The following is a 26,275-nucleotide window of genomic DNA, read 5'->3' on the forward strand; positions in this document are numbered from 1 at the left end:
CTCTCTCTCTCTCTCTCTCTCTCTCTCTCTCTCTCTCTCTCTCTCTCACACACACACACACACACACACACACACACACACACACACCTTGTACTTTTAAACAAGACATAGTAGTCTTGGAAGTAGACTTTCTGGGTGGGCCAAAGAGAAAAATTAACTTGTACAACTTAGGTAAAAAGGTAATTTCCATTTGGAGAGAAAAGCTGGCCTCCTACTCATGGTTCTACAATCTCATCCTTTCAAATGCTGGGTTTATAGGCATATGCTGCTATACCCAGCACAACAGAACCTTCAAAACTGTCTCCTAAGCCAGCTGTACAAATTTATGTTCTCATTAGTACGAGTTTCAGAATGCCCTTTCCCTAGTCCCTAACATCAGGGAACATCCAACCATTGTTTTTTTTTAAAATTATTTGGAGATTAGGTCTCTTGTAGCTCAGGCTAGCCTCAAAGACCTGATCCTCTTGACTCCATCAAGCATGTGACACATGTCTGGCTAGTTTAAAATTTTTTATAAAGTATCTTATTTAAATTTTTCTTTCCTTGGTGAGTTTGATAGCTGACAGGGTCTTACTATGTAGCTCTGACTGGCCTTGAACTAGCATAGATTCTCAAGTACATCGTACATGAACTTCACCAAGCTTGTCTCTTACACCGCCTCTGACGCCTGCCTGGTCACATCTGTTATCATTTTTTTCTAGGCTCTGTTACTCTTTTTTTTTTTAAAGATTTATTTATATTATTATATATGAATACACTGTAGCTATCTTCAGACACACCAGAAGAGGGCATCAGATCTCATTACAGATGGTTGTGAGCCACCATGTGGTTGCTGGGATTTGAACTCAGGACCTCTGGAAGTGCAGTCAGTGCTCTTAACCACTGAGCCATCTCTCCAGCCCGGCTCTGTTACTCTTGACTGTACTTCTGGCTTTGAATCTCTCCTCTCATGCCTGGTCAATCCCCTCCATAGGCGGGGTTACCAAACACAGATCCAACCACTAACAACTCCATGTTGCACAAACCCAGCTAACCCTTAGGTATGCCGCACTAATTGTAGTTACAGTGCAAGGGCAGCAACATCCCCTCTACCAGCAGTACTTTGCTGAGTCCTTACTGGGTGCTGTGCTAAGTACCCAGGTTATGACTCACTTTTGCAACAGTAGCCAGTAGACCGCCCATACTGAGTCTAGTCACCCATCCATAGGAATTTCAGCCCCGCCCACCTCTGCTCCTCAGCAGGCTTCCTAACTGCAGACATCCTCAGTCTCCACCACCCTGCTCTGCCTGGGACCTCTGTTGTTTGTTGCTCTAATGATAGCTAATCCTCCCCCCACCAAAAAAAGAGCCAGCCCAACCTGGTATCAGATTTGGAAATGATCTTAAGGAACATCTAGTTTTACCAACTCAGGTTGCAGTTCTTATTAGTGGGTCAAAACCAGGCTTGACTTTATTTTTTAGGATTTCTGAGACAAAGTCTAGCTATGTAGCATTGCCTTAAACCTGTGTTCTTTCTGCATCTACCTCCCAACCATTGGAATTACAGACATGAGCCATCATACATGACATCCCAGTACTTTGAGAGCTGAGGCAGGAGGACTGTTGCCAGTTTGAGCCCAACCTACATTACACAGACTTAGACTCTCTTTCATGCATACGTACATGCATGCATATGCACACACACAACACATACCAATCAAGAGTCAGTAATAGAATATATAGCTATTGTTTCAGGTAGACAGTTTAGTTTTGTTATGTTTTTCGAGACAGGCAGGGTTTCTCTGTGTAGCCCTGGCTGTCGTGGAACTTGCTCTGTAGACCAGGCTGTCTTTGAAATCAGGGATACCTCTGTCTCTAGAGTGCTGGAATTAAAGGCATGTGCCATCACTGCCTGGTGAGCTGTTTTTTTGTTTTTTTTTTTTTTAAGGCAGACACAGTTTTGTGAAGGCTGTGTGTAGAACTAGGGTACCAAAATAGTGCAGTTTATACTGGGAATAAGGAGGAAGACACCAAACCATGCTCCATGCAAGAAGCCAAGGGTTCTTTCTTTCTGGTTCAGTTTGCCTTTTTAAAAAAAAATTACATTCCAAATATTTCCCTCTTCCTGGTCCCCTCTCCCAGAGTTCTTGACCCCATCGCCCCTCCCCTTTGTCTGAGAGGGTGCGCTTCCAGTATTCTATTTCTAAAACCTTTATTATATCAGTCTTGTTGAATTGCTTTTGTTTCTTTTTTGTTTGTTTGTTTTTGTTTTTCGAGACAGGGTTTCTCTGTGTAGCTCTGGCTGTCCTGGAACTCACTCTGTAGACCAGGCTGGCCTCGAACTCAGAAATCCTCCTGCCTCTGCCTCTCAAGTGCTGGGATTAAAGGCGTGTGCCACCACCGCTTGGCTTGATTTTTTTTTTTTTAAAAAAAAGGTCTATTTGTTATGTATACACTGTGCTCTGTCTGCATGTACACCTGCAGGCCAGAAGAGGGCATTGGATCCCATTACAGATGGTTGTGAGCCACCATGTGGTTGCTGGGAATTGAACTCAGGACCTCTGGAAGAACAGCCAGTACTCTTAACATCTGAGCCATCTCACTGCCCATTTTTGATTTTTTAAAAAAGATTTATTTTTATTTCATGTGAACAGGTGTTTTGCTATATGTTTATCTATGCACCACTTGTGGTGTGCTTGGTGCCTGCAGGGAGCAGGAGAGGTTCCCAAAAGGTTCCAGAACTGGAGTTACAGATAGTTGTGTGCTGCCCTACGTGTTCTGGGAATTGGACACAGGTCTCCAGTGAGAGCCAACAAGTGTTCTTAATCCCTGAGCCACCTCTTCAGCCCCTGCTTTTGATTAACATAATTTGTTCTTTGAGAATTTCATACATGTATACAATATATTTTGATCACATCTACCCCCCCCTCCACCTTCCTGAGTTTTCTACCAACACATCTTCCTCTCCAGTTCAAGTCCTCTTTATTTAATTTTACTGTATGTGCAATGTGCAGCAGGGGTGTGTGAGAGGACCACTCTTGGGAGTTGGTTCTCTCCTTCCACCAAATAGGTTCCCGGGATTGAACTCAAGTTGTCAGGCTTGGCAGTAAGTACCCTTACCAGCTGAGCCATCTCCTCAGCCTGCTCCCTGCCTTAAAACATAACCCATCAAGCCTCCTGTGGTGCCATGCACTGGAACATGGCTAACTTACCAGCTGCCATTGCCCCAAAGGGGGAAAAATCCTTCCTTGTCCAGGAGCCATCAACTTCCAATAAATCCTCAGCTAGCAGGGAGCCTTACGAACTCCTTCCCCACCGATGCTAAACTTTTGTGGGTGCAACACAGCCACTGTGAGTTCCCCGGCTTGAGTCCAGAAGACAGCATTCCACAGCACCCCCATCTGCCTGCTCTCATACTTTTCTGACCCCACTTCTTTGATGTTCCCTGAGCATTGGGTGGCAGGAGCTTTTGTTTTTTTGAGACATGGTCTTATATAGCCCAAGCTGGCTTAAAACTTGTTACATACCGAGGGTAACCTTAAATTCCTGATCATCCTGCTCCCTAACGCCCAAAAGCTGGTATTACAGGCATGTGCTATTAGGCCAGCTTGCCAATTTGAAAGGAAGGCTTCCTTTGGTAGTACTCAAGAGGTTGAGGCAAGAGATTGTCTGAAGGCCACCTAGGCAAAAGAATTGTCTCAAAATTTAGGCTAATCTGGGCTACACAATGAGTTTCAGGTCAGCCTAGCAGGGCTTTGTCTCACCACCCTGCCCCACCCACCAAGGGAGGGCAGGGAGACTAACAAAGCAAAATCATTTCCTTCTGTCACCTCAGGTGGGCTCCTGCCTCCTGTTCATTCAATATAAAGTACCTATTTTTAGCAGGAAGGTCCCAAGAACTCCTGAGAAGGGTGACTTGTGCTAGCTCTAGGCTGTTTTCTTGGAATTCAACTGGATTCTGCAAGCACTTACTGGGTATCTACTACATACAAACTCTAGGTTGAGGACTGAGAGCGGGGACTTTGATGGTGATGGGGAGGGCAGGAGTGGAGTTCTAATGAGATGCACAGTGTTATCTAGGTGGAAATAGGCTATACCCAAGTAGAAAGAGCAAGCTATGAGAATCTAGAGGAAGAGGCAATTAATCATGGTCTAGGTTTAAAGACACAGAATAGAGCAGATGAGATGGCTGAAGGGGGTGGAGCTTTGCCATCAAACCTGATGACTCAAGTCCAACACACACACACACACACAAACACACACACGCACACACACACATGAGCACACGCGCACACACACACACTCATTGAACAGGAGGGACTGGGGATATAAATCAGTATGTAACAGAGTGTTCACCTAGCACACACAAACCTCTCATAGGTAGAACCCCAGTACTGGAGAAGAGAAAGCAGGAGTTCAAGGCCACCAAGGTCAGTTAGGGATACAAAAGAACCTATTAAAAGGGGTAGGGATGTACAGAAAACTATTCAAGTGGAAATCTCTGTGCTGGGTTGGGTGAGAAGGTGAGAGGGTGAGAGGTAGTAGGTGATACAACACCTACTACTTCTGCTTTTTGGAGTGACTCTGAGAACATTTTACTCACCATGACTGTCTCTAAAATCCAAGTCAGATATTCCTCTTTTTTTTTTTTTTTTTTTTTGCTGTTGTTGAATAGGTCTCATGACAGGATATATAAACCCAACACTCTAGGCTTTCTTCCTCCTCTGAGCACTAAAACTTTATCTGTCTTTCAAGGCCAAGGCCAGTGTCCCAGTTTTATCTGGGTAAAATACAAGTGCATACAGGCAAAGTTACCTTAGGGCTACAGGCGACAGATGCGGCTCAGGGGTGGCGAGTTTGCTTGTCTAGCAAGTGCAAGGCCCTAGGTTCAAGCTCTAGCACTGCAAAATAAATTCAAAAAATAGGAGCAAAGCCAACTATGGTGGGGGTGTGCCAGTAATTCTAGCACACAAGAGTCGGACGAAGGAAAATAAAATCAGATGTTCAAGGTCGGCCTTGGCTACAAAGTAACTTCAAGTCTAGCTTGGATTGCATGAAATTCAGTCTCAAAAGCAAAACAGGATCAGAGAGGTGATGGTTTAGTGCCTAGAGCTGGATTCTGGAGCATCCAAATTAGATACTCAAGCATGTTCAACAGCTCAAAGCTGCCTATAACTTCAGCTCCAGGGAAGCTGACACCCTCTTCTGGCCTCTGTGGGCATTTGCACATATATAGTGCATACATGTGCACATATAAATCCTAAAATAACCCACCAGACTCCAACAACAACAAAAGATAGAAATCCAACAATATATTAGCCAGCCAGGCACTGTGGTTTTGGTCAAATCTGCTATTCCTGTACTTGGAAGCCTGAGGCAGGAGAACCACTTAAGTTTGAAAAGTTGAGGCCAGGCTGTGTGGTTATAAACTTGACTAAAATAAATAATAATCCTTATAAATTAGCTTAGTGAGAAACTTCCCCGCTCTGATGATCTGATCAACTTCTTCACCCTCCACTTTCCATATGTAACCTTCTGGTCTGTTTATAGCAAGAACTGCTCTTGGTGTGTCATGTTTTCCATTCAGTAAACAACATCCAGGCGTCTGCTATGGATCCCTAGCAATCCTGAGAATTTGGAGCGAAGTTCTCTCTTTCCTCTACTTCCAAAGTACTGGATTTGTGTTCAGAGCCACACTGGACTTTGTGGACACAGGTGAACACGTGGGTGGAGACTATTGACTATCCATCCTGTGGTAAGTGCTCTATACCTTCCTTAATAATTTTCCATACTATTCCTAGCATCATTTCTGCCTGTTGTATGGCGTACTATAGACTATGCTGTATGTGTACTATATACTGCTGTTTACTGCATAGTTTTCATCTGTGTGGTCCCATAGTGCCCAGCACAATGTAGAATATAGTACAGGTCTTTGCCTTTTTCAGAAGCCATTCAACCTTTTAAATGCTTATTTCGAGACATGTGCATGAATAACAGTAATCTTCTGGTCAGCGCGGGCAACCTCTACCTTCTTCCCTAACCTCAAGCCACACGTCCACTATTAATTCCGTCTAAGACTCGCTCCAAATCAGGTAACAGCAGCAATCTCACCCATAATAGCATTTTGGTCAGCTGCAACGCAAACCTCTCAAAATCTGTTAAGGCCCAATCCCATTCCCCTGTTTATTAGTGCACCTCTCTACACTCATCCCAGCTAAACTGCTTCTTCGTCTTCCATCCAAGGCAGCAGCCTGTTGATAGAGGTGTTTCTGAAGCACACGTCTATGGTTTGACAGAAGTCTCTTTGATTTTTTTACTTGGGTGGTAACAGGAAAAGGAAACCAAATATCTTCAGCTATGGGGAAAAGGGGCCTCCAGGAGGCTGTCCCTGGCCCTGGGTCTCCATGGAGAAGCCACAGGTGCTAATGGAGGTTTGACTGCCTACGCAGTTTGTGTTCTTTTCTCCCTGAAGCTCCCGGAGATTCTCCCGCCTACCCTGGGCCTCTTCAGCTCTCCCGCAGCGTGGACCCAGCAGGCAGTCGTCCCTCAACAAGGGGGCGGGGATCCCGCTTAGCCCGCGCCCGCAGTGCCTTCTCTGTGGGGCTCCCCTCCCCCACCACAGAGTCCCGACCGCCGTGAGCCGCGCGTGGTCACCGACCCCTCCCCGCTGGCCCGGCTGTGCAGAGCGGGCGGGCTAGGGGTGGCGCTGGCTGGGCGTGGGCAGGCGCCGGAGGAGGTCTGCTAGGACCGGCCTGGCCTGATCGGCCCGGGGCTGCATCCCTGTGCACTCGCGGCGGGAAGGTGGCCCCAACACCCGGGGCGCTGGCCCCGTGCCTTGGGACCCGCGGTGGGCCAGCCTGTACCTGGGCTTGAAGTCGCGATTGTAAATCATCCGCAGCCGCTCGCGATCTGTCTCCAGGTCCAGTCCACGTTCGGCCAGGAAACTCTCGAAGCTCTGGCCGGTCTCCCGGAGCTTTCGGCAGCTGAACTTACTGGGCATCGCGGCGGCGGCTGCGGCCCAGGCAGGAGGGTCCGTGGAAATGAAACTGAAAGTCGCTGCCGCTATTTAGAGTTGGCTGGTCTGGGGTGAGGTGCAAGGGGGAAAAGCCCCCTACCTCTGACGTCTGCTCCGGGCAGCTACCTTCTCCCCGCCTGCCTCCCCTCCTCCGTCCTTCTCCTACCTGAGCCTTCCTTTCGGTCTCTTCGTCCTATCCCCTCCCCCTCTTCGCATTAACTCTTTCCTAAGGAGTCTGACCCCTCCCTCAGGGCCCTCCCCTTACCCCAAGCTCCCTCCCCTGGCTGCGAGCCAGGATCCGAACGTGGCTATCGCCTGGGGCCCCCTAAACAGCCTGGAGGACCTTGTAGCCTCTGCTAGGGCTACTCCCACGCCCACTCTCCAGAGCCTCGGGACTTAGAAAAGCTGCAGAGCAAAGGGCAGGGCCTGGGACATGGGTCGGCTGCAGCTGGACTGGGGCCGCTTGTCCAGCACCTCCCCCAGACTGCCAGGGACATAAACCAGTACGGAAGTGAGCGGCACGCCCCCTCCTCCATTTCCCAGCTCTGGCTTTCCAACACAGAGGAAGGCAGAAGTCAAAGTTGGGGGTTGGAGGGAGAGCAAGTGTCTCTAGATAAAGGGGTATGCGTGTGGGAGAGCGCGACAAGAGCTTCTGCCAAGACCCAGTCCTTCCTTTTCTGGGCCACACAGGCTTCACAATACTTCAAGGTTGGAGATTCTTGTCCTTGAGCTATGTATTTGGGCACTTAATTACACTCGGTCTGTGTTACTCTTCACTACTTATTAGCAGTAAGTCATGATTGCCCAGCCGTCAAAAAAACAAAAAAAAAAACAACCAAAAACAAAAACAAACCCCGTTAGCACCCCGAGAGCAAGGCATTTAGGCAATAAATGGTTAACAGCGGCAACAACAGTACCAGGAAAAGGAGAAATAGACCAATATGCGTAGACAAATTAAGGGGTGGGGCTACAAAAAAATCCCACACATACTACAATGAGAAAGACTGAATGTACCAGAGTTCCACATGTATCAAAGTTATTTTTCTCCAAAGTGGTTTCTCACAGGCGGCCACACAGTCTAACCCAGGGTAGAGAATGACCTGAATGGGGTCAAGCTCCCCCTTGGTTAAATAACTATCTACTCGTAAGCCAACCACCAAGAAGGCCAGGAATAACAGGCTTTAGCAACAGGAGACCCCATGTGATCAGGAATGGAGATCATAGGGATGGGGAAATGGAGCACAGGAAAATGGAGTCCTAGAAATTGATTATTGAACTAGAGAGAATTGGGAGTAGCCCGATGTTTACCACCTCCAGACCTCGCCATCCCCTTTATTTGATGAAGCCCCAGAGAAGATATATAATAGGCTTCTAAAATCCGCTGTTGCAAGTGGGGCACAGCGGCCCAAGCCTGTAATCCCACGACTTGGGAGTCTGAGGCAGGGCTACTACTTTGGGTTACACAGTAGGATGCGCTCAAAAACAAAACTGCTGTTCTTTACCGTTTCAAAATCCCACAAGTATACCTGTGATGAGCACAATAAAAATGCCTTTTAGATATACAGAAATAGCGGTTAGGAATCTCAAAGCACCCAAGACTACACCTGATAACCAGAATCCAATGACATAATTTAATCAAGATAACCAGACATGTGATTAACTAGAACACTCCATGGTTCTTGAGCTATTTCTATAAAAAAAAAAAAAGGGTGGTTTGTGTGTGTTCATCACACTACCACACGTTAACAATTCTGACCAGCAAATCTGGCCACCTGAGGACCTCAGCCCTTCTATGGATCATCTCCTGAACATTCTCAAAACACAGATGGTTGTCTATGTAAAAACTTGGTATGCTCTGGATGGCGAGTGGCTTTGGTTACAATGTGACCTCTCTACATGTCTTCTAGAAGGCTCTATTTTGAAAGTTACTGTTTTGATACATACAGTTCTAGATGTCTAGAATGGCTGCCCCCTCTCAAAATCAGCTCTGAAATTTCCTGGAGCTTTCATTACATCCTTCTTTTAAGAACTGGGCTTCCAAGATTGTAGTGAGTCTGAACAGCAGCAGCAGCAGCAGCAGCAGCAGCCTGAAAGTTACTGTTAGCTAACTGTATGTGAAATAAATCCCCAGCTTCTCAAGGGGAATTTTTTTTTTTTTTTTTTGAGACAGGGTTTCTTTATCTAACAGCCTTGGCTGTCCTGGCACTCACTTTGTAAACCAGGCTGGCCTGGAACTCAAAAGATGAGCCTGCCTCTGCCTCTGGAGTGCTGGGGCTAAAGGTGTACACCACCTCACTCAGCTATTTTCTTAATATTTTCTTATTGGGTTGTATAAATCATCACTTGAATAGTCTCTAACCTTTGTATTCAAATTAGACTATACTACACAAAGAACTAAAAAGAACTCTGAAACTAAATTATTGAAATTGGTTGGTCTACCGCATACCAAGGGAAAAGCCATACCAGCTACAGTCGGACTTTTATTTGCAAATTTATCTACTCATTAACATTTATTTGTAATTCAAGTCCACTCTCATGGTACTTTCGGCTTTTAAGGAAATCCTGTGTCCCCATCTCCAGTTCAGGCAGAGAGCACTGTGATACTCTGCCTCCTTGCTTCAACCGTCACCATCAAGTGCTCTCACGATCTATTTAATGCTATCTATTTAATTGCCTTTTTGTGCTTTTTGGTGATTTTACAGCTTAAACATGGCTCCCATGGGTGGTGTACTGAAATGTGGTCTAATACTCTGAAGTATAGAAAGCTTTACAAAGAAAGTTCTTGTTTCATAGCTTCATTCATGAACAGCAGGAGGAATGTTAAGAGACTGTCTCAAAACAGTAACGTTTCATTTACTAATTCAATGTCCACAGTGACTTTATATGCAACAGAATTACCCCATGGGTGAGTTGTATATCTTTATGCATAATTCTTCCTCCCAACGCCCTGGCCTGGGAGCTGCAGTGATGTTCCTGCCCTGGGACTGCATGTATGCACCATTACCGGAAGCCTCAGAATGTTTTTTGATATCTTGGGTATAAAGAGGTATATAATTGGTTTCTATCCTTAGAACCAATGTACTTCTATTAGACACCATCTATTTAAAGGTGGATTTATCTCAACCACTATAAGACCACCCAGTTTTATTCTGTATTTACTAACCTATCTTTTTTTGCTTTTCACGGGGGTAGGTGGAAGGGTTGTTTAAAAACAAGAAGCTGGTCATGGATACCGTATCAATTTAAATGAGTCTAGCATTAAAATTTCACATTCTAAAACAGATGAGGTACTAGAATTAAGCAACACAGGGACAACTGGAGATTCAGATGACCAAGAACCAATGTTCAACAGTGTCCCTAAAGCCCCAAATATGAGAGGCTGCACAGAAACTCCTGATCTGTCTCGGACTCCACAGGCTGACTTCTATAGCATGAGAAAATGGACAGAATGAAGCAGCTACTCACTCTGCTGGAAAGCCAGATTCTTCTGAGGACCTGGCAAGGTGTCGATTTCCTCTTGTTTATGCAAATAATCCAGAACTATGCAGGTATAGAGGTCAGAAGGTGACTTTTAGGAGTTGGTTCTTTTCTTCTATCATGTGGGTCTGACTCAAGCCTATGAGCTTGATAGCAGGCACCCAGACCTAAGCCATTTTACCACCTTGCCAACTCCCAACCTAGAACTTCAGATTCACTATTCTTCTGTTTTCTTGGAATAAGGAAATCAACGGATAGAATTTGGAAAAGGCCAATAGAAGGAATGAGTTAAAGGCAAGAATACTGTGATTTTTACAAGAATGACATATGTTAAATATTCCCCCAAAGCAGGGAATCTCAGTTGGTGCTGGATGGTAAACCAAGGAAATTCCGTTTCTGTTGCAAATCAAGATAACAAACAAACCCTTTTCTACAGGTTATCAGTAGCTAAACCAGACTTGGAGGAGAGAAAAACATTTCAGGTTAAGCCATTGTGAACCAGCACTCAGGCTTAAGCTGGAGGAATCCTTCCAGTTTTACCTCCTGCCTAGTGACTGCACTCAGTCAGGCCTGCTCTTTCATAACCAGGCTCTTTTCTACATTGGTGGAAATCCCAAACAAATCTTTCGAGTCACTGGCAGCTTTTGGGTGGACAGTGGTAAAATTTAAAATTTTGTTTCTTTTTAGTAAAACCCTGAGCATTTATTTTTATTTTTGTTTTTTTGATACAAGGTTTATTTGTGTAGACCTAGCTTTCCTGGAACTCAAGTTTAGAATAGGCTGGCTTTGAACTCAGAAATCATCCTGTTTCTTAGTCTGAGTGATGGAGTTAAAGGTGTGTGCCACCATGTCCAGTCTCTCTAGTGTTTATTTTTAAAAATGTATTTGTGTATGCACATGTTTGACTGCTCAGAGGCTGCCCCTAAAGCTCCAGTTACAGGTGGTTGTGTCCCACCTCACATGGGTTGTCTGCAAGAACAGTATTTACTCCTAACAGCCGAGTACTCTCTCTAGCTTCCCTCTAGCACCCACCCCCACTTGTTCTTTTCTTGGAAATGAGGCCTCACACTGTAGTTCAGACTGCTCTGAAACTCACTGTGTAGCCCTGTCTGGCTTCAAACTCACAGCAATACTCCTGCCTCAGCCTAAGAGACTATTCACACCTAAAAATGAGCTGTTCTTTACAAGTCTTTGCATATTTACTGAGTCCATACTAGTCCAAAGTAGGATACAATTTCAGAAACCTTGAAGATTCTCAACAAATAGATTCATTATAGTTGAATATCTTACCTTGAGAGCAAAGGTTGATAGAAGGACAGAAAGGACAGACACAATTTTAGAACAAAACAGGTGTATTTCTATTGGACTGCCTGGTACAGAAGACAGTGTGGCATGGATGGATAGTATGAATGACAAATAATACAAATATATTTTATTTGAAATAAACAAAAATGCTTACACAGCTTTCATTTGCAAACAAACTCCTGCTTGACTGTATTACTGAGAAAAAGAAAAAGGAAGAAAGAAAGAAAGAAAGAAAGAAAGAAAGAAAGAAAGAAAGAAAGAAAGAAAGGAAACAAGCTGAAGCAAACGCCCTCTGTCTTGACTTGTGTTTGGGGACAGGTAGGAAGACACTGCTTGGTTTCTTTTTAAAAAACTGACCTTCCCCTAAGGCCTGGTCATAGAAGTGTAAACAATGTAATTGAATCCACCGATGCCAGTTGTCATATGTCATATCACATTACCTGTGTGTTCTGAGGTCTCACACACACACCTGCCAATATATCTGGAAAGGTAGCTATATCACAGTTAATATGAGTTCTAGGCAGGTAGGATGATTGAGAAAGAGTAACTTGGAATGAATTTTACATCCTGTTTAGAAGAAAGCACTGGCATACTCTGAAATACCAGGTTATGATAGACAGATACTGCCTGGGAGCCCTCCTTTTCACTTTGGTTCATTCCAGCTTTGTGAGGGACACAGCTGTTTATTCATCTGTTTACAGAACAATCTTGTCAGAGAGCATAAAGCAAAGATACCTATTATTCCTTCAATGTCTGTGTTTTCAAGTTTTATATTCTACTGTATCTACAGGATGTCAGCAGTTCTCAAATATGAAAGAACAATACTAATGGGCAAAAGTCTTCTAAAAATGTCAACATCTGTTGAGGCATTCCTGCAGGTATTGCCGGTGGCAGGAAACGTGAACCATACGAATGAAAACTTGGTATAGGCAGACTTGGCCAGACTGGATCAAGACTTCTAGACTCTGATCCTGTGTTTTAATTTTTCCACACATTTAAACATAGTAGAAGTTTGGGGGGAAAAGTCTTTGTGTGACAATTCTTATAGCAAAGCTTCAGGGCTGGCTACATCTAATTCCCTTGCAAAGTAGTAAAGCACCTGTGACCTTTACAATACAAATGAACCCTATTGACTGACAAACAGAACTTAGGGCTAGGGCCTAGAGAGGAAGGATATGTATGTAATAGGCATAAGTTCTATTCACTGAGAGACAAAGGCCAGTATTAGGGCCTAAACAATGCTCAGAATATTGGGGTGGGGTGGGAGAGATTAAGGTGGAAGCTGGTTCTTAACAGAAGAGCAGAGGATCACCAGTTTGTGTGACCACACCACTCCAGCTTTCTAGTGATCAGGCATCATTTACTTCTTTCCACTGAAGAAAACAGACCCATGTGATTGATAGCCCTGGTTTCTCAATGCTTTTTCTAAGCTGTTCTTCCTACAGACATCCATGGTTACAACAGAACTAGATGGGAGGAGATAACGAGGAAATGAAAATAAGCAAACATTCATGTGCAGGGGATGTGGTTCAAGTCTTTGGATTTAAAAACAAGTCCTCAGAGAAGCTGCTGCCATGGAATTTCCAGGAAACTTCCTTTGCCTCCCAACATGGACCCCAAAAGCCCCAAATCCAAATGTCTGAAAGCTACAATTCTGAGATGCTATAAATGATCAAAGCAGTTGGACAGAGAAGGAGTGTATTGTCCACTTAGCTCTTGGTAGCATAGCCTCTTTAGCAATTGGTGGATCACTAAAAGCCACCGAAGTACTGGAAGTGCTTTAAAGCATAGGGGTAAAAAGTATTCAACAGATACTCTGTAAAAACCAGTCATGGGACTTCATGGCTAGGAAATTTTCTAAACAGTAAAATGACCTCAGGATATATCTCTTTGACATTAAATGTAGCAGAATTAAAAAAAAAAAAAGATTTACAAGTAGATATAGTGATAACAGAAAATTACAAAGCAGAGAAAACACACACACACACACACACACACACACACACACACACACACGAAAGAATCAAGACAGTGCTGTAGGTTCAACAGTATTCCATGAGGCTAGAAGATCTGTTAACTTTGTTAACTAGCAAAATATCACTCTTGTTTGTTTATAAATCACGTATTTATCATATGACCACACCGTGTTGAATCCTTTTCTTTCCATGTACTGGAGACTCCTACAGACGGCCTTTAAGCATTCTGCATTTCTTTGCCAATCTTGTAACTGAGTATCTTGTTCCAGTCGATTTTGGTGCGGGTAACTGGAAGCTGCCGGCGCAAGGCCTTGAACGTGGTGTCTGACATAGTTTGATAATTTTCACTAATTGCTGTCTGCAATAGATAATTGATGATGAGTTGCTTGAATAGAAAGAGTTGTTTGTAAACAGGAAGATAATCAGACAGTCAAAGGACGTGTTAGAAAGGACACAGGTAGACAACATGTATGTTGAGCTCCTCTCCAATCTTTTTTTTTTTTTTTTGGTTTTTCGAGACAGGGTTTCTCTGTGTAGCCCTGGCTGTTCTGGAACTCACTCTGTAGACCAGGCTGGCCTCGAACTCAGAAATCCACCTGCCTCTGCTTCCCAAGTGCTGGGATTAAAGGCGTGCGCCACCACCGCCCGGCGCTCCTCTCCAATCTTAAAAGCAAATTAAACTCATCTGGGCTCCTGAGACATGGCTACAGTCTAATAATTGTAAACAGAGCGCCAAACTGCAGGGCCTGTGAAGCCTCACACTTAGTTATAGCCAACAGTGTATGCTTTTTGTTCAAGGACACAAAGAATTGAACAAAATATGTTTACAGAGAAATAACTTCCAAATCTTCTTACCTGATACTCATTTTCTGCACTCTCTATGATTTTAATAAACTCCTTGGCAGTTTGGACTTCATTCTAATGAAAGAAAAGATGGAAATAATATTTTTAAAAATTTGTAAGCAATGAAAAGACACTGAAAAGCCCACCTTATGAACTAACACTTGTATAAAGATCCTAGTTTATTCACTGCTCATATACACAGTATCTCTTCAACCCACTGTCAAGTGGGTTGTGTTATTAACATGACAGATAAAAAACAGAATTTTCTGAAATGACTTGACCAAAATTATACATATTATGAATAATAAAGGATCTAGGGACTGGTGAAATAGCTCAGTAGGTAAAGACGCTCGCCCTTAAGCTCGACAATCTGAGTTTAACAACTGGAACCTGTATATTAGTAAAAGAAAGCAGATTCTCATGGATTGACCTCTGATCTCTACACACATGGCATATGTGTACCACCACTCTCAAATAAATTAAAGGCATCAACAATGAAATTAGAGAAAGAGGGAGAGAGAGACAGAGAGAGACGGGGGTGGGGTGGAGGTGGGGGGGGGGTGTCCTAAATCTAGCACTTTCCCAGAAGAAGCACTTTTCTTTTCATTATATACTCCATAGACATAGCATCCTGTCTTGAAACTGTGTGTGTGTCTGTGTGCAGTAGTGGGGATTAAAACCAGGACCTTATGTATACTAGGCAAATGCTCTAGTACTGAGCTCTATCCTTAGCCTAACCGCCCCCACTCCCAATTTTGTCTTTTTTGTCTCAAGGTCTCTTGTACTGCATCCTGACAACTATCTTGCTATATAACCAAGGATGACCTTAACTCCTGATTTTTCTGCTCTCTCAAGTACTAGGATTACAGGTATACACTTTCAAACTCAGATTGTCAATCCCCTTTTTAGGTTTATTTTTTTATTTATGTGTATATGTGTCTGTGTACATATGCCCTCAGGGGCCAACCTCTGGAGCTAGAGTTACAACATAGGTGCTGGGAACTGAACTTCAATCCTCTGTAAGAGCCATCTCTCCCAACCCTGTGTTCCCTCACAAGCCCTTTAAAAATGTTACAGTTTGAGACAGGATCTCATACATTTATACAGGCTCACCTCAAACTGCTCTGAAGCTGAGGCAGGCCGTGAACTTCCTTTTTAAAAGACTTGCTCTGTGAGTAGCAGGGTTCCCATGTACAGGGATGACTATCACACCTGGCTTGGGTCTTTAATCTTGGTCTCACACATCCTGGGCTAGCCTCAAACTTGAACTTTAAGAGATTTTCACTAAGTTGCCGAGGCTGACCTGTTCTACTGCAGTCCAGGCTGGCCTGATTAAATGTTTTGAGCCAAGATCTCCTATTGCCAAGGCTAGCCTTGAACTCTTGATACTCCTGTTTCCACTTCTCAGGCCTGTTTGACCACACCTAGTTTCATTACTTTTAATTAAATATTTTGACATTGCTCAAGTTTTCATTTTAAAAATTATTTTATTTTATTAGAGACAATATCTCACATCATAGTCTACACTGGCCTCACACTTGCAACAATCCTCCTGTCTCAGTCTTCTAAGTATGAGGAATAGAGAGAGGTATGCCCTACCATGCCTGGCAGTTTTATTTTTTACTAATGTAAATATTGATAAACATAACACATGAACAAAAGCACTTTGGGTAATTAGTTAAGGAAGTAATGACACTATAAAAGGAAGAATTAAACAACGCCATCAATTTCTCCTTTCAGGGTGCAGTCACAGTACTTCCTGCTTGAATACTAAATGTTTCCTAGTTATATGAAAATAGTCGGGCTGGAGAGATGGCTCAGTGGTTAAGAGCATGGACTGCTCTTCCAGAGGTTCTGAGTTCAAATCCCAGCAACCACATGGTGGCTCACAACCATCCATAAGGAGATTGGATGCCCTCTTCTGGTGTGTCCGAAGACAGCGACAGTGTACTCATAATAAAATAAATAAAAAAAAAAAATAGTCTAACAGGATTCATTTGGCAAACTGTTCATTCACCTTTGCATTTTCCAATTGGTGGCATTTCTGTCCTTGAGCAAATCTTACAATTAAGAAAGAAAAAGCAGGGCTCAGTGGTTAAGAACACTGATGGCTCTTACAGAGGTCCTGAGTTCAATTCTCAGCAACCACATGGGGGCTCACAACCATCTGTAATGGGATCTGATACCCTATATTGATGAGTCTGAAGACAGCTACAGTGTGCTCATAAACATTAAATAAATAAATAATTAATTATATTTTTTAAAAAAGAAGAAAGCAAGAAAAACAAAGAATACGTGTTTCTCAGAGCAGGGCATAGTGGCATATATCTGAAATCCCAGAACTAAGGAGGTGGAGGCAGGAAGACAAGGAATCCAAGCTCACCCTTTGCTATGTATGAGCTCATGTCATAAATAAATAAATAATAAATTAACATAGTCCTGGGAATACAGTTTAGTTGGTAGAGTGCTTGCCCAGTACACATAAGGCCCTAGGTTCCATTCCCAGGACGGTACAAACTGGGCATAGCAGTGAATACGTTTAATTCCAGCAGTGGAGAGGTAAAGGCAGGAAGAATAGGGGTCATGGTCATCAGTGTCTATAAAACAAGTTCAGAGAAAACCTAGGATCTATAAAATACTGTCTCAACTCCCCCACCCCCCCAAAAAAAACACAAAGAAAAGAAGGTCCTTTTAAGACATGACAACCATGTTTAGTCAAAGACTTTAAACCAATACAGACATTTGGTAATAAGAAGTACGAATAGAAATTGTTAAAATTTGCATCTTTTATCTGTCATGTACAAAGCTAATTTTTTAGGAAAAGACAAGTAAGGCCAACATTCCCAATTGCATACTCACAGAAACAGTTACTGAGTCCTGTACATCTTTATGACTAACCAACTGAACATTGCCATCTTCATAATAATGAACCTGTGAGAGATAATATTTGAAAAGGGTTATGCATACTTTATACAGAAACAGTGCCAAGGGCACAATCCATGTCTGAGGCCACTTTTACTCTAGACAAATACTTAATAAATACGATCAATGATAATTCATAATGGTAGAAAAATTTACTTAATAAATTTAAGTAATCTTTCTTTAGCAGAGGAAAATGGATTACTAAGTTTAGCAAATGTACACTTGCTCCAGTACGGGTGCTGGGCTACTGATTATGCATACAAACACACTAACATTCTGCTTCTTTTTCAGACAGTCTTGATAGGTAGTTTGGGCTGGCCTGGAATTTGAGGCAATCCTCAAGTGACAAGATCCTACTCTAACAGTATCAAAATAATCAACATAAAAATCACTGAATAATAGTTTTTCTCTATGAAAATCAAGGACTCTTAATAGATCCTCTTCGCTAATATCTGAGACATTTCTCCATCTGCATGATTATTAGTATTGGCAAGTAAAGCTCACTGAGTTCAGGAAAAGCTTGAATGTTAAAGAGAAGACTAAAAACTAACATATTTATTAGTAGATTACAAAAATAAGGAGATGGAGAGATGGCTCAGTGGTTAAGAACATTTGCTGTGGGGGCTGGAGAGATGGCTCAGAGGTTAAGAGCACTGACTGTTCTTCCAGAGGTCCTGAGTTCAATTCTCAGCAACCACATGGTATCACAACAATCTGTAATGGAACATGATTCTCTCTTCTGGTGTGCATGAAAACAGAGCACTCATATACATAAAATAAATCTTTTTAAAAAAGAGAGAGAGGAAAAAAAAAAGAACATTTGCTACTTTTGCAGAGGACCTGGGTTCTGTTGCCAGCCTCTATATGGTGGGTCAGAACCATCCATAAATCCAATTACAAGGGACCTGATGTCCTCTTTTGATCTCTTTAGACATCAGGTACATAACAACGTACACAGGCATATGTGCAGGCAAAATACCCATACATATAAAATAAAAATAATTTTAAAAAATTGCAAAAATAAGCCAGGCAGTGTTGGCACACACCTTTAATTCCAGCACTTAGGAGGCAGAGGCAGACAGATCTCTGTGACTTTGAGGCCAGCCTGGTCTACAGTGTGAGTTCCAGTTCAGCCAGGGGTATACAGAGAAACCCTGTTTTGAAAAACCAAAACCAAAACCAAAACCAAAACCAAAACCAACCAACCAACCAACCAAACAAACAAAAATTTTCAAAAATAAGTGTTGGGTTATTGAGATGGTTCAGTGAGTACAGACTCTTCCTTATAAGCCTGATGATCTGAATTCCTGAAGCTACAAGGTGAAAGGAAAATCATCCCTGTGCTGTTCTCTGGCCTCCTTGGAAGTACTGCCACCCAAGTACCACCCTTCCCTATAAATAAACGTAAAACACTGCACAATGGAAGCAGTTTTGGAGCTACAACTGCAGGTTAGTAGCAGAGCACTTGCCTGTTCTATTCCAGACCCCTGAGTCAATCCCTGGGACCACAGAACAAAACAGCAAACACAGTTACACATATGTAAAGTGATAAGCCACAATCAAAAAACAATTTTCAAGAGGTAGAGTACAAGTCCTACCTAGTAGTAAGACACGTAAGGCTCAGCGATTTTGGTAAGTTACAAGATCCATTAAACTATCTCAAAAGGACTTCAACTGGCCATACAGAACAGGATGAGGGAAGACATTTGTAAGAGGGAAACAAATAACAAGATCCTAAACCCGAACAAGGCTTTGAACATAGGAGTTGTCATCTCAGCAGACAAGACGGAGAAAGTAGACTAGAAAGATACCTCAGCAGTTAAGAGCACTGGCTGCTTTACCAGAGGACCTGGATTCAATTCCCAGCACCTACATGGCAGTTCACAACTGTCTACAACTCTAGTTATAGGGGATCTGACACTCTCACACAGATATACATGCTCAGAATGGAAGAAAACTGGCTTAGCTGAGGGAAGGACAAAGGCCTCACTGCATGAGCAGATGTTAAATGAGTGTCACACAACCTTGCTACCAAGCTGAAACTAGATGAAGAGAGGAGCAAAGACCTCATAAGCCAAATTAAGAATTCAAACTTGATTCTATTAGAGGTGATGGGAAAGCAGTTCAGATAATGTCATTTTCTTCATCTAGTGCTATGGACTGAATGTTGGTGTCCTTCCAAAATTCAGCAAGAGAATCAAGAGATAGAAAGCACATCACTGGGGGTGGGCAGGCGCTGAGAGTTCACAGCCTCTTCCCACTTTCAGTTTGCCCTTTCTGCTTTTTGCCTGAGGTTGAGAACGGGATCTCTAAGCTTCCTGCTCCAGCCACCAGACCACTTGCTATGCCTCTCTGCCATGACTCTTACTCCACTGGAACCATAGACAAATTAAACTTTCTTTTGTAAATTGCCCATGGTCATGGTAGTGTACTGTATCAACAAAAAAGCAACAAATACAAGTAGGAACAATAAACTTGCTGTTTATAAATGACCAACCAGAGTGCTGTTGTATTAAGTCTACACAGTCTTTACTGACGCACATTTGAGTAAACTTGCTTATTTCTTCTTCAAGCCCACCATTGTTGCCTCTGCTCCTGTAGCAGACTTGCAGCTGAATATCAACAGCAATTTTTTTTCTTGTCTAGTCCTAGGGATCAAACATAGGGCTTCATACATGTTAAGCAAACACCTTGTCACTGAGCTACCCAAGCCAAGACGTGTTCAGAGCTAAAGCAGAAGAGGCAGGTATGGTGGTGATATGTAGGCAGGTGCAGCAAGAGGACTGCTGCCAATGTGGACTATACAATAGATCCTAGGCTACCATGGGCTACAGAGTGAAATTCCACCTCAAAAACAAAACCAAAACCTCCAAAACCCCAAACCCAAAACAACAACAAAAGAATATGTGACTAGTTCAAACTTCTGTCACAGCTCTTTTTATTTTTAATTTCTTTTGAGAAAGTCTCACTCTATACCTCCTGCCTCAGCCCTCTGAATAGCTGGGATTATATATAGGTCTGGGCCATAATGATCTGTTATGCTTCTTAAGAACAGAAGGTAAGGGCAGTAAGCTTCACTGTTATGAACTCAAATAAAAATCTGAAAAACCTCAGTTTTATGAGTTCATATACCAATGATGCAGCTTTAGAAATCCACTGAACTCTATTTGCTCTAAAGCAGAACCATCTTCAGGATCCAGTTACTAATGAAACAAAACCAAAACACAACAAAGTCATGTTGACTAATACAAACTTCAATGTACCTGCTTTATTTTAAGTCTTCGGAAATTGTTATTTCTCAGAATTACCCTTTTGCCAAAGGATAGCAAACTTGCCAGTGGGAAATAAAAAGGGCAAACATCTAAATTTTGCCAAATGATATTTAATATATATGACTTTTTATTTTAATAAATCATTTATTGAGTGTGTATGTGTTCATGTGTGGAGATCAGAGGATGACCTGCAGGAGCTGGGTCTCCTTTCCACCATGTGGGAACTAGGTATTAAACTCAGCCATCAGACTTGAGAACAGATGCCTTTATCTGCTGACCCATCTTGCTAACTCTCATTCTGACTATTAAAATGTAAGTACGTGATAGGACCAGCTCCTAGAACTTAGGAGGGCAAGTCAGGAGATTGTGACACTGTCTTTTTTTTTGGAGACAGGGTTTCTCTGTATAGCCCTGGCTGTCCTGGAACTCACTCTGTAGACCAGGTTGGCTTCGAACTCAGAAATCCGCCTGCCTTGGCCTCCCAAGTGCTGGGACTAAAGGCATACACCACCACTGCCTGGCTGTGATACTGTCTTAAAATTAGAAAGAGAAACAAGCCATGTGGTATACAGGCTTGTAATCTCAGCATTTTGGAAGTGAAGGCAGGAGGATCAGGTATTCAAGGTTAATAATTGTTCTAGGTCAAAGGAGGAATTATAAGAGACCCTGTCTAAAACCAACCAAAATAAACCAATAAAACTCACAGACAGACCAAAAGAATCCCAGAACTCAGGACTGGGAAGTGCTTAGTGTAGAGAGCTTTTTCAGCATTCATCCGAAACAGAACAAAAAAGTCTTGCTTGGTGGCCAAGGCCTATATACCAGGATAAGGCAGCAGGATCAGTTCAAGATTACTTTACGCTTTGTAAGAGCAAGTTTGAGGCTAGCCTGGGCTTTAGGAGACCCTGTCTCAAAAAGACAACAAACAAAAAGCAAGTATAAACAAAGAGTCGTTATGCCCTTTTATACATCTTGTCAGGAATTGTCACTCTGTGCACTGGAAAAGAAAAAGTACAAGAATCTTTCTGTTTGAAAGAGAAATATTTAGATAAATGTATAACAATTTGCCAAATCAAAGCTGATGCCACGGTTATAAGAGGTCTGGAGTGTTAGGCCACACTGTGTATTTAATTATCAAAAACAGAAAGCTTTGCTATTTTTGCTTGGACTCTCCTTGAAGTAGACCCCAGTAGAGAGATTTGAGGAGAAGTAAGTAGCTTATTTGTGAGGTAATCTTAGGGAAGGAAGTTTTCTCAGTACACTGCTGAGCTGGATACAGCTGTGTAGACCAAGCAAAACATGCCCAGTATTGTTCTACCTACAGGGTACAGGCTACCATATTTATCTACTAGCTCTTAGACTTCACTGAAGGCTATGCTCAAAGCAAAGATTCAGTATTTCTACCCTGTCCACCTTAGCTGGGTATGTCCCTGAGGGAGGCGAGGATGGTAAACAGTAGATAATAACGTACATGCAGCAGAGATGAATGACTGCTGACAGACAGTACTGCATGCATGGAATGAATGGGCTTCCGTTTACTCCTCTTGTAGTGCCAGGCATGGAACCTGGGCTTATACATGTTACGTCAGCCCTCTACCACTAGGCTATGTCCCTGTTCCCCAGGTATACTTTTGATTAAATCAGACTGTGAAAAATGTGAATCTTGAACAAAAAAGCCTTGCTTGGTGGCCAAGGCCGATATACCTTTTTAAAAATTAAAGACAACACAATACAATACAGGCATGATTAGATATTGATCATTTATCAGAAAAATTTAATCTGACTCAGTTAGCTAGACTGAAAATAAACCACCTGAATTAAGAGTGTTAAATCTCTTCAAAGATACCAGGAAACTTCAACCCAGAGAGATCATTCAGTTGCCTGTCCTGATACCAGCATTAAAAATCTCCTCCACTGACTACTGATATCCCATGAGATGACACCATCTGTAATATTCTCTAGAATTCCTCTGCTTTAGTTTAAATTTAATTTAGAACTCTTCTATCAAAAACAAAATAAAACAAAAAAACCAAACAACCCCCCTCCCCAATCAATCAATCAATCAAAACTCCAAAACAAAATCCAACAATAAAACTATTAAAAAAACAAACAGGCAAGTAAACAAACCCACACGGTCTCTCTAAATAGCCCTGGATGTCCTAGAACTCACTATATAGACCACATTGGCCTCAAACTCACTGGGAACCACCAGTACGGCACCCCTCTTGCCGGCATCACCATGCCTGGAATCCAGCTCCTGACTACTTAATACTCACTATTCTTTCCTAAAAACTAGTTCAAATATTTCTAAAAGATCTTGTTATCCTTGAAAGAAAAAAGTAATCCAGTAGTATCACCCTCCATCAATCCAGAATAGTTCTCTCAAGTGTCTCCTGGAAGGATGCTGCTACTTCTATTCACTGCCACTAACCTCTTTTGCATCAATGTATAGTTTATTCCTCTTCTCCCCTCCTCTCTGTGTGGGACTGGGATGAAACCCGAGGCCTTGCTCATTGTAGAGAAGTGTTCTATTAGTCTTTATTTCTAATGCCAGAACAAAGAGCAAATGACACCCCTATTTTAACATATGACATTTTAAACATCATCTATAAATACACTGGACTCTTACCTGAATCTTGAGCACTCCAACCACCTGGGCTGTAGGTGGTGTGATGGTGAACTTCCACTCTGATCTCCAGCGACCATTCCTATGAAACAAACAAACATGATACTATACAATTAGCAGCAGCACAGGAAAGAGGTGACTAGGCACAGATGTTTGCAATAGTGTTGGTGGGAGCTGGTCTCGATGTGACAAAGTCAAGATCATCGCTACATAAAAGGTGGGATCCAGATGGCTCATCATAAACAAGCCTTTCCCAAGTATGTGGACTCTTACTTTTCTTCTGCCCCTCTGAAGTAGAGGCCCATCTATTCTGATTACAGGAGGCTCTTCTCATATCAGGGGAGATTGCTTGGGAACACCATACTGTACAATCAGTCCCAGGAATGTATAATCCCAAGGAAACCTAAGACTCCCAGCTGCATACTGCACAAATCACATGTTCTCATTTGGTATGACAAAAGGGTATAATTACAAAAGTCTTAGAAATGGAAGGAATGTAAATGTCTAAGTCCTTCATTTTATAGATGGAGAAATAAAGTCTCTAAACCAAATAATCTATCCCAAGTTAGTTTTAAAACAAAACCTCAGTCACTGGTTTCTTTCCAATATCAATTAGATAAAAATAGAACAGAACATCTATTTCTTACCAGAAGTTTTTAGGTTGAAACTGGTGGCTTTCAATACATGCAATAATGGTCTGTTGCCCATCTATAGTTTTAGCGTAAACCTATTGTTGGGGAGAAAACAGTTAGACATGAAAAACATTTATTCTATAAAAAACTGCACAGAAGCAGTGCGCTAAATGGAAAACCTTGAAGGGGGCTAAGTGTCAGAGGCTAATAAACAGGCTTATAACACAGGCCTTCTTGGGATGTGAGCACAAGGCAGAAACAGAGTTACAGTGAATCCCAGGAGGCTATGGCTTCTGGCTTATCATACTGTAAGCGAGATACCAGTTAGGCTGGGCCTTACAAAACATGCACAGGTCTGACAGGGAGAAACTGAAGCTAAAGACAAGTTAACACCTCAGGCAGGAAAACAAGGACACGCTAACTATCTGCCAATTGACCCTGCCATGTTAGTGGAATTGGGTGAGACAAAAAAGGAAAAAAGTAGGCCATGTATTAAATAGCAGGTAAAAAGTTTGGACTATACTCTATTTACAAGAGACAACAAAACAGGACCAGACCCATTATTTCTGGTAATGCTGGTACACAGGATAAAACAGAAAAATAGCTGGAGGTCAGCGAGGAGGCTACAAATTAACCTTGGCAAAGTCTAAGGCACTGTGAATGAGAATGGAAGAGGGATATTATGCAGAACGCAAAAAAGTTGTGCTGGCTAGTTTTAGGTCAACTTGACACAAGCTAAAGTCATTTTAGAGGATGGAACCACAATAGAGAAAATGCCTCCAAAGACCAGTTTGTAGCCAAGCCTTTGGAACATTTTCTTAATTAGAATTCAATAATTCTTAATTGATGGGGGAGGGCCCAGCCTATGGTGAGTAGTGGTCTTGGATTCTATAAGAAATCAGGTAGAGCAAGCCACGGGGAGCAAGCCAGTAAGCAGCACTCTCCATGGTCTCTGTATTAGCTCCTGCCTACAGGGTCCTGCCCTGTGTGGGTCCCTGGTTTGAGTTCCTTTAACAACAGACTGTGATGCAGAAGCATAAATCAAACAAAACCTTTCCCACTAACCTTGCCTTAGCCATGGCATCTCATCATAACAGCAGTAATCATAACTAAGACAGAAGTCTAGCTGTATGTCACAATCCAAGGGTAAAGAGAAAAAGAAGTCAAAGTATTTCTACACCTGAATAATGTTGACCAATGTGGTGCCATCAGCAGATTGGGAAACCCAGATGAGAGGTCTAACGAGCACTCTCAGAGTATCAACTCTCAGAGTGGAAGAAGTGGGGATGGGAATGAAAATGCAATCCAAAGAAAGCAAAGAAAACAAACAGTGCTTTAGGGTCTCAAATGCGTTCGTAGTGTATTTTCCCTTTGACAGAGTCTCATTCTATAGCCCAGCCTGGCAATCCTGCCTCCACACTGTAAGTGCTGAGATTCTAGGTGTGAGTCCCATGCTCAGACTTTGCCAATAAACTGCACTATGAACTCTGCTGCTTCCGTTGTCTTGGTTTTTTTCGAGAAAGTGCCTCATATTCTGTTGCTCACCCTGGCCTGGAACTCATTCTGTAGGCTAAACTGGGCTTCAAACCTATACCAATCCTCTTTCTTCAAGCTACCAATTGCTGAATTACAGCCATGAGCCCTGATATCTGGTTAGATCATAAATCTCCAGGACAGAGAAATAAAACTTTGGAGAGTGCCTAAATTCACAGTGTGGGTACTGGTATTTCAGGCTTCATTCAACAGCTATAGAGTAACTAGAATTGATGGGTGTTGACAAAGCAACCTAAGCAAAAGATTGTTTATAGAAGCAGGTGGCTGGGCTTAGTATGAAATACCATATAGAAATTAAGGACCCAGAAGACAATGTTGGCTCATTATTTGTACAGAGCAGCAAAGACAGTGAAAAGTCAAAGGTTCAGATTTGCACTGTTAGTGAATAAATACACTAACAGGGAAAAATGTCCTTGATTTCTTGGTGGGACACAGAGTGCAAACCTAGGGGAAGGAGAAAGCAGAGAAGAGGAAGAAACAAGAGGTACAAAGAGGAGCTTAAAGAAACAGAAGTAATTTACAGGAATTAATGTGACTGCCACAGCTTTACTTCCCTTTAAAGGTGAGACAGAGAGACAGAGAGGGAGGGAGACAGAGACAGAGACAGAGAGACAGAGAGACAGAGAGAGAGAGAGAGAGAGAGAGAGAGAGAGAGAGAGAGAGAGAGAGAGAGA

At 42.5% G+C, this 26,275-nt stretch overlaps 2 protein-coding genes across 3 annotated transcripts in view; both read right to left on the bottom strand.

Moving 5' to 3' along the window:
- Mov10 (Mov10 RISC complex RNA helicase) overlaps positions 1–7,206 on the bottom strand; it is a 20,960-nt gene extending 13,754 nt beyond the window's left edge. The window contains exon 1 of one of the 2 annotated variants that reach the window (XM_028755669.1): positions 6,843–7,206. In XM_028755669.1, the coding sequence (XP_028611502.1) occupies positions 6,843–6,979 (137 nt within the window). In that variant the 5' untranslated portion in view covers positions 6,980–7,206. The remainder of the gene's footprint in view (positions 1–6,842) is intronic. The other variant, XM_028755668.1, reaches the window with a different exon arrangement.
- A 4,599-nt stretch (positions 7,207–11,805) lies between these two features.
- Capza1 (capping actin protein of muscle Z-line subunit alpha 1) overlaps positions 11,806–26,275 on the bottom strand; it is a 49,171-nt gene continuing 34,701 nt past the window's right edge. The window contains exons 6-10 of the mRNA XM_028755618.1: positions 24,063–24,142; positions 23,419–23,497; positions 17,455–17,526; positions 14,608–14,670; positions 11,806–14,110 (exon numbers count right to left, since the gene is read on the bottom strand). Of these exons, the coding sequence (XP_028611451.1) occupies positions 13,970–14,110; positions 14,608–14,670; positions 17,455–17,526; positions 23,419–23,497; positions 24,063–24,142 (435 nt within the window). The 3' untranslated portion in view covers positions 11,806–13,969. The remainder of the gene's footprint in view (positions 14,111–14,607; positions 14,671–17,454; positions 17,527–23,418; positions 23,498–24,062; positions 24,143–26,275) is intronic.

This window comes from Grammomys surdaster, unplaced genomic scaffold, assembly GCF_004785775.1.
Source record: "Grammomys surdaster isolate TR1022 unplaced genomic scaffold, NIH_TR_1.0 126071, whole genome shotgun sequence".
Classification (NCBI taxonomy): Eukaryota; Metazoa; Chordata; class Mammalia; order Rodentia; family Muridae; genus Grammomys; species Grammomys surdaster.